At 35.3% G+C, this 9,326-nt stretch overlaps 1 protein-coding gene across 1 annotated transcript; it reads left to right on the forward strand.

Moving 5' to 3' along the window:
* Window positions 1–857: 857 nt before the first annotated feature.
* LOC113075227 (myb/SANT-like DNA-binding domain-containing protein 4) lies at window positions 858–5,249 on the forward strand. The gene is made up of 3 exons (XM_026247890.1): window positions 858–1,164; window positions 2,271–2,905; window positions 4,082–5,249. Exons 2-3 carry the CDS (start codon window positions 2,426–2,428, stop codon window positions 4,826–4,828), a joined length of 1,227 nt encoding a protein of 408 aa, XP_026103675.1. The 5' UTR covers window positions 858–1,164; window positions 2,271–2,425; the 3' UTR covers window positions 4,829–5,249.
* The last annotated feature ends 4,077 nt before the right edge of the window (window positions 5,250–9,326 follow it).

Raw genomic sequence — 9,326 nt, forward strand, 5'->3', positions numbered from 1 at the left:
ACAAAAAAATGTAATCCGTACTGAAGGTTTTTTATTTATTTTTGACTGTGAAAGTTCTGTTGGTTTTTTGTCCATTTGATAAAGTTTTGTAATTGTGAGTGAACCTGCTGCAATGCAAGACAAATTTCAGACTTTGTCTGACAATAAAGTTATACCGTAAACAGATTAATGCATCAATGAATTAATTAATGCAATCATGCATAAATCAATAAATAATGAATGCATAAATGAATTAACTAATAAACTAAATAAACAATTAATGAATTCATAAACAAATCAATACATAATATATAAATAATCAATTAATTAGTGAACAAATGTATGCATCAATCAAAAAATAATGAATGTCTGAATGAATATGACTCGATGCATAAATTAAATGAATTAATTAATAAATTAATGGTGCATAAATAAATATGTGTAAATAAACGAGCCAGTTAATTAATAAATAATAAACAATGACAAAAAATTATAAAAAATATAAAGAAATAAAGAAATGCATAAATAAAATCAATAAGTATATTAATCGATTCATTCATGAAATAAATAAATACTGAATGCAGAAATAAGTAAATAAATAAACTAATTAATTAATTAATAAAAGCAAGCATAAAATGCAGTCAATTAGTAGATGCCACTTTGTTTTGGCATCATGACATTTAGCAAATATGTCTATTATATAAATAAAAGTTGTGCAAGGGAAATATTAACAAAAAAATATAATATTAACATAATATTAAAATATCAGAAGGGAAAAAATGGTCAAAATTATTTTTTTCTAAGAAAAAAAACTATAACGTGCACTCCATCCATGTGCACTTTTATCAGCTGTCGTATATTATAAAGTTGCAGTTCATTATTATATTATTAATTAATAATATGTAGTCATCATTATTGCATGTTATTATATTGTCTTATTCAGTTTGTAGCTTTGTTTTGCTTTTACACTGGTACGCCTGCACATGTGTTCCAAACCACACGAAGGAATCCGGAAGAATATGCTGTGGGCGGAGCTGAACGGTGAGCGCCTCGTCTGATTGGCTGACGGATTGGGCGGTGATGCTCGTTGACCAATCGCGCGTTGTCGGAAGTGTTCGGCACAGTTCGGTTGTGGAGGCGGAGCGCAACGCGTGTGGATGGAGCGCTTGATGCTTTTCTTCACCGGTGAGTGTTTGAATAAAGAAATCAAATAAGCACGACGTTTTTTTGTAATGTGGTGTGTGTTATGGCGTTTATTTTTCGTTATATAAAGAGCCATATGTGGGAAAAACATAACATTATAGGTTTCTATTGCAGCGCTTTCTGGCGACTGTTTATAATCGAAGAGCAAAAACACGAGACGTTCTCATGCGTTTATGTTTGATATAAGTGATAGTATTCGCATTCTGTGATGTCATATTGGTAACCATGCTGTATATGGATATACTTGAGAAAATATTTCCTTGTAACCATATTTTTCTACCATAAAAATAAAAAAGCCATATGTACTGTTGTTATTCCCTGTGTTATGGTACAGTATTAAATGGTAATAGGGTACTGCATGATGATTATGGAATCTCCTTTTCACAGCTTTCATAAATTAATCAAATTAATTGATACAATTTATTTATTTATTCATTTATTTATTTCGTTTTCTAGTTCTAACACAATTATTTGTTAAGGATCATGTGACACCAAAGGCTGAAGTAATGATGCTGAAAATTCAGATTTGCATCACAAGAATAAATGATATTTTTATAATTATATTATATTTATATTCTTACTTTAAATTTCTATAATATTTAATTTTTTTTACTGTATAAGAAAAAAAAACAGTAAATGCAGAAGGAAACATTACAAGAATCGCACCAAACACAAACTTCTGAACACTGATGAATATTTTTTTATTATTTATATTATTTATTAACTATTTGACAATCTGGAATATCAGGGTGCAATAAATAAATAAATAAATAAATAAAATTGAGAAAATCACATTTAAAGCTGTCCACATTTAAAGCTGTCCATTTAAAAAATGATTTTCACGAAATATGCTTAATGATTTTTGGCATAAAAGAAAATCAATAATTTTGACCTCTACAATGTATTGTTGGCTATTGCTACAAATAAGACTGGTTTTGTGTTCTAGGGTCACATTACATAAATGCAATAATCATAATTTTCTGGTTTTATTTATAGCTGGTTTGAGCACGTGGAAATAATATACAGATATGTCAGATTTATTAACATATATGCATTATGTGTAACGAAAACTGTTTGTTTTGATGTAGGAGACCAGATGGTCCGTTCCTGCTGCTGTTAGGAGACAGAATGACCTCAACGCTTTCCTACTCACAGAAACACAAAATGCATGTCAGCATCAACTTGAAGATGTGTCTGGAGTGACCGAATTCGTTCAGCATCCATTCGTTTCTCAGTACCCAGCATGGACTTCCTGCAGATGAAGCACCTGAAGAGGAAGAGGAAGAGCAACTACAGCGTGAAGGAGACTCAGACTCTGATCCGCGAGATCCACAAGCGGCGTGAGATCTTGTTCTCCCGCCAGCAGAACATGGCCATCAACGAGCTGAAGCGGCGAGCGTGGGAGGAGGTGGCTGACAGCGTGAACGCTCTGGGCGAGGGCGAGCTGCGCACGGCGGCCGAGGTCAAGCGGCGCTATCTGGACTGGCGCGCGTTGATGAAACGAAAGCAACTTCAGGCCGAGCTGGCGTCGGGATTGAAGCAGGAGTTTGAAGCTTCGTCTCCCGATAATGATGCGTCTCTGGGTGGCGGCGATCAGTCGCTGGACCTCAGTGGGTTTTCCAAAGACTCGTCGTGCGACTGGCAGGACCTGACGGACCTCGGGGAGCCCAGCACACACATTCCTGGAGTCAAAATAGAGGACGACGAGGCCTGCAACTACAGAGTATGTACTAGACCTTTTCATTTCAACTTTTATCAGATTGTTTCCTGCTTTGGTTGAAGTAGTCCTCACAAGAAATTCCTTTTTTTTTTTTTTCAGCAAGGATGCATTTGAAATTCTATTCTGTGAATTTTAAAATGTATCAGTTTCCACACAGCAGTATTGATAATAATCAGAAATGTTTCTTGAGCAGCAAATCTGCATATTAGAATGATGTCTGAAGATCATGTGACACTGAAGACTGGAGGAATGATGCTGAAAATACAGCTGTGCATCACAGAAATAAATGACATTTTACATGATATTCACATAGAAAACACTTATTTTAAATTGTAAGAATATTTCACAATTTTACAGTTTTTATTGTATTTTTCATCAAATTAATTCAGCCTTGGTGAGCAGAAGAGACCTCTTTGAAGATAAAAAAAAAAAGAAACGCAAAAAAAAATATTCAGAAAAAAAATATTTAAAAAAATCAGTAATTTTGCATGGCTGTTTGGATGCCGTAAAACACCCAAAACTAGGTTAAAGTTAGCATTTTCTTCAGTCACTGTGTTGTAATTATTACCCTAAAATCAGGATTGGGCATAAAATAATGTCTTATAATTGAAAACAGGCTGAGAATTAAACAAGTACTTATAATCAGTCTTATAAGAAGACAGGAATCACGTCTTTGTGGGATTTTTTAAGAGTAAATACAAAACAGCTTCTCATTACAAACACTTTGATGCTTCGAAATGCATCATGTTTTGTGCATACAGCCATCATTTTTTCAATCAGCACCTCAAAAATAATAAGAAACCATTATTGAATATCATTCCTGAAATATTATGCACACTGAAAAAAATAATACTACGTTTTTTTTAAGGTAAGTGGTTGCAAACAATTTATTTTAGCTACATTTAATAAAAATAAATAATAAAATGTGCTGAAAGTTACTCAACTAAATTTATTTAAATGTAGCTAAAATAAATTGATTGCAACCATGTACCTTAATTTTTATTTTAAAAACATTTCAGTGCAGAAATGAATTCATTTTAATTCATTTTAATTTTAATTGAAATACCTACTCATGCAAGTTAACCTTAAACATTTTTCTCTAAAATCATGCTATGAGGAAACAAATCTACTCAATAAGTGCTTGGCCTCATACTTGCTGCTGACTTTGTGTCTGTCTAGTTGGAGGCGGATGTTGGAGAAGGTGGTGAGGGTGAGGAGGACGATGAAGACTGTTTTCCCTCAATCCTCCCTGATATGGACCGTGAGGGCAGAGTTCCTGAAGTCTTCGCTCACATCGATGAATTCGGCATGCTGAGCTCCACGAAGCCTGTGTTAGGATCGGCGGCGACTCGAGACCTGGGACTCGGAGTCGGGGGCTCGTCCGGGATGGGCGGAGCTGGATTGGAGAACACAAATCTGCTGGTGGCGCTGGAGAGACAGAGACTGGACCTGGAGAAACACCGCTTACAGGTGGAGTCCGAACGGCTGCAGGTGGAGAAAGAGCGCCTCCTGGTGGAGAAGGAGCGGTTGAGGCAGGGCGAGGTGGAGAGGGAGCGGCTGCAGCTGGAGAAGGAGCGTCTGCAGGTGGAGCGAGAACGATTGCGTCTGCAGCTGCAACAGAACACGCCCCTCCAGCAGAGCCCCGCCCCCTCGACATCTGTAGCCACACCCACCACATCATCCTCTGCCCCCTCGTCGTCCTCATTGGATGGAGAGAAAGACAGGAAGCTGGCTTGGCCAATGGCGGTGGATCTAGAGGCGGAGAAGCTGAAGTTAGAGAAAGAGCGCCTCCTGCTGGAGAAGGAGAGACTGCAGTTCTTCAAGTTTGAGTCGGGAAGACTGCAGATTGAGAAAGAGCGCCTTCAGGTGGAGAAAGAAAGGCTGCAGCTTCATAAAGATGGACAACAGATGGCGCTGCACTCGTGAAACATCATAGATACAGCCCATTAGAGAAAGATTGTTACCATAGTTATCTATTCATTTCTATTGGGAAAAATTCTAATGTGTCTTATGCACTTTAAATAAAGCAAAAAAAAAATATATATATATAAAACGTATATTTATCAGATATTTGAAAACGGAAAAAGTCAAGCAATGATTGTGAGAAGTTTAGAAACAAGATGCATGTGCACTCAGTTTTGAATATTTGCAGCAGTAGACTGTGCATTTTTAAATATAAGTATGAAATATGATAAATGAATGTCATAAAATTACCTCATTGCACAGAAAAGCAGAAGAAAACTGTGATTGTACATGCGTCTTTTATCATGTTGATGCTGAATTGCTTGTATTCGCTAAAAACAAACAAACAAAAAACGTTAATCGACAAAATAATAATATATAAATATTAGATGAAAAACTTAAAAAAAATTTTTTTTAAGTAAACATTGAATATTTAAATTAAAATAGCTAACTTTAAATTAAAACTGAAATAAAAATTGTGAATACTATAATAATATATAAATAAAACTAATTACACATTTTGTATTTCAGCCTTTTATATTTAATTAACAGAAAAAAACTTCTATTTGCTTTATTTGAAGTGCAAAAACCACACTTTTTGGTGCTTTCTTTTTTAAAAATAGCCAAATAATAATAGTTTTTCACTAAAGAAATGAATAGATATCTATGGTAAACTGTTTCTGGCTGTATCTATAGATCAGATCAGCCCACATGATTGCCTTCTACTCATGTAATAAGTGATGTTTTAACGCTGATTCGGTTGAGTATTGATATCTCATAGAAATTTATGCAGAAATATCTGAACGTATTTGTCACATAATATAAAAAGAAAAGAAACTTCTGATTACAACATGTTATGTACTTAGTTACTATACCGTGTTTAATGTACGGGGTAAAACCGAGAGCTAAAAAAGAGTTGGATTGTATAAGGGCTCTTATAAGCAGCTGTGTTCACACTACAGCATGGATGGGGACCAAATCTGAGGCCTTATTTATGCTGAATTATCATATGTTCTTAAATACGTGATTGTTTTGAAATAATCAGGTTTTTTTCTGGTCTATCTTGAGGTCAGTCACTGAAATAAGCTTAACGAACGCATATAAATGTGTTCGTAAAACCATAGGTGCTTGGATTCAGTTTTGCTTAATCACACTCACAAACATGAAGGTGAACAGTCAAGGCAAAAATCTACATAAGATTTATTTTATATTTTACCCCAAAATCAAGATAAAATTATATATATATATATTAGGACAAGCTGAAAATTGATCTTTAAAATGTAGATGAGTTTGTTTCTTTATTGGAACAGATTTGGAGAAATGTAGCATTGTAGTGCTACAGTGAATGGGTGCCGTCAGTGAACTGTTGTTTCTGGCCAAAATATGGGTCCGTAATCCATATTAATGCTTCCTGCAGTGAAAAAGACAATCTCCTGTTGTCTCTCGCATCAAAATCTTTCTCCGCTGATTCAGAAGTGACCACTCTTATTATAGATTATGGTTTGAAGTTAAAACATCTTAATGATAGCTTTGCTTACAGATACACAGCTTTTGTCTTCTCCAGATGTTCACTGATGAACAAGAGTGCTGTGGATTATTGTGATGTTTTTATCAGCTGTTTGGACTCTCATTCTGACGGCACCCATTCACTGCAGAGCATCCATTGATGAGACACTGATGCAGTGCTACATTTCTCCAAACCTGATGAAGAAACAAACTCATCTAGATCTCTGATGAACTGAGAGTGAGTACTTTTTCAGCAAAATTGCATTTTTGGAACAAGTGATTCTTTAAAGTGTTATTTCCTTGAAAACCTTTCTGTAGTGTCTGGATGTTTTTTCTTTTGATTTTGAGGTGAAATATGTTCTTCTTCACAGGTTTCGTGAGATTTCCTCATGAAGGCCTGTATTGTGAATGTAGTTAGTGTTTATGAGTGTGTGTGTGTGTGTTCTCTTACAGTTGTTTTCAGGTCTTGATGATCCAGAAGTGCAGATGTTGAGTGCTGATTGGTTTTGTGATCCCTGCATACATTTTTGCATCTTATCCAAAGCAATTTACATTGCACTAAAGGTATACTGTACATTTTTTACCATTTCGTGATCACATGCCTTAGGAGTTTCATTCTAGAGCTCTAAGGCCTGTTTCACACATAAGCAGTGCATATACTTGTTTTGGCAAATAGAGTTTAAATTCTAGGCCTTTTTTTAATCTGCGAGTAATATAAGCATACTGAATTTTAGCAGAAAACATGGTGAAAATGATATGTGAACATTTTTATTGGCATGACCCTTTACAAGAGGCTTTTCCTTTGAATCATCTGGATTCAGTCCAGTTTACGTTGCAATTTACTTCAATTTGCATGTAAAACTTGCTATGTTTTTCCAAAAAAATGGAAATGCATGTGCTGTTTTGTAACATGCAGACACTGAATAACATACAAAATCAATCAGCATGTTCACGCTGCTCGACAAACAAAAGTAGGAGGAAAGTACTCCATGTATAAACCCAGAAATCACTTTTATGTATAGATTTGCAGCAGAAAACACTCACGGTTCAGTTCAGCTTCTCTCTGCATTTCTCTAATCAAGTGGAAGACCAAAGCTGTGCTGTCTGGTGACACGTTTTTTTCATTGGATCTCCATTCAATATGTTTTCACGCTCAGATGAAGGTTGAGTATTTAAAGATAAAAGGTTTTATGGGTGTTTAGTGTTTGTGAGCTGGTACTGTCGATGTTGATTGACACGGAAAGGAGTGTTTTGTTGTACTGTGTGTGCATTATGGTGAATAAATGGTGTGTGTGTGTGTGTTTGAGAGTGTTTTAAATGTATGTTCCTGATGTAGCAAAGCACAGAAAATAAACAGAATTTAAAGTATTGAAACGGCTTAATGAACCCAGTTTTCCTTCCTTTCTGTTTGTTTCCTGTTCAAGTGAGATGTACACATTCTAAACTAGTTGTTTTTGTAGTTTAATTTCAATAAACGGTGAGGAAAGTAGTTTTATAGTGATAGTTCTTCATTCAAAACATTAAGGAAACATGGCCTATATTTTCTCTTCTGTGGTCACCAAGGCTGCATTTATTTAATCAAAAAAACTAATATTGTGAAATATTATTACAATTTCAAATACCTGTTTTCTATGTGAGTATATTGTAAAATATAATTTATTCCTGGGTTGCAATGCTGAATTTTCAGCAGCATTACTCCAGTCTTCAGTGTCACATGATGGAATGGATGTTGTTGAGATTCTAAATGAGTTGTTTTTGCCGTTTAATTTCAATAATTAGTCGTTTTGAACCATTTTTGTGTTAGTTTCATAGTACAATACTCATGTGACACAGGACTACAGATCTAGTCTTAAGTCTCTGGGGTATATTTGTAGCAATAGCCAAAAATACAATGTATGGGTCAAAATTATTACTATGAATATTATCCATCATGGTTGAGATCATGTTGCATGAAGATATTTCGTAAATTTCCTACCGTAGATATATCAAAACTTTTACATGATTTTCAAATAGTTGTATCTAAGCCAAAAATGTGTCAGATCCTAACAAACCACACATCAATGGAAAGCTCATTTATTCATCTTCCAGAGGATGCATTAATCTCAGTTTGTGAAAAATGTACTCTTGTGTCTGGTTTTGTGGTCTATGGTCATATATGGTTTATATTTTTTCTCTGAATAATGTGTTGAGCCCAATTCCACATTTATAGAAACATTATTTCGAATGCTTTAAAGTAAACTCATCATGATGCATCTGCTTTCTGATGAAAGGATGGCTTCTGTACATGATATAAACACTTAGAAATGATCCCAACGCTGAAGTCAGCAAGTGTTTTTTATAGAAATGTCATGATATTCTTTATTATGTTCCTGCTCTGAACTCGCTGTGATTCAGCTCTGATCACTAGTGTCTGAAGCTCACCGAATGTCTGAATTTCTAACAGAAATATTTGTGTTCGTCCAAAATAAAGCCCATGGGACTGTAACCGAGGAGTCTGGGAGATGGAGACGAGTTTAGTAAACAGCGTCTGAAGATGTGAGTCTCCAGAGATCTCCGGATTTCCTCCCGATGAAAGCGAGCCTCAGATGTGTCTGTCTGTAAGTGAGAATGAGCGAGATCTGGCTGTCAGATTGCTCTGTCTTTTTATCTAATACTGTTTTATAAAGTCTGGATTAAACCTCAACCGTCGTCAGCGGAAATATGTTGATGTCTACAGTAATTTCTTCTGGTTCCTCAAAGAACCCTCTTGATTTTAAGATCCAAGGCTCTTGAGTTATTCCTTTGTATTTTACATTTGGTGTTTAGGTAGTCTTTCGTCTTGGTAAAAATGTGTTTTGGAATATGCTAGCTGGTTTCTAGGCTGGAAGTTAACTGGGCAAAGCTAGTAGACCATCTTTGACGAGAAACAAGCCAGTTTAAGATATCCAAGGTGTTTTTGGAGAATGATGTCTGTTGA

The sequence above is a fragment of the Carassius auratus genome, unplaced genomic scaffold (assembly GCF_003368295.1).
Source record: "Carassius auratus strain Wakin unplaced genomic scaffold, ASM336829v1 scaf_tig00016509, whole genome shotgun sequence".
Classification (NCBI taxonomy): Eukaryota; Metazoa; Chordata; class Actinopteri; order Cypriniformes; family Cyprinidae; genus Carassius; species Carassius auratus.

Coding starts and splice junctions, on each gene's coding strand:
- LOC113075227 (XM_026247890.1), top strand. CDS start 2,426: ATGGACTTCCTGCAGATGAAGCACCTGAAGAGGAAGAGGAAGAGCAAC. Junction 2,906..4,081: donor ACGAGGCCTGCAACTACAGA/GTATGTACTAGA, acceptor GTGTCTGTCTAG/TTGGAGGCGGATGTTGGAGA.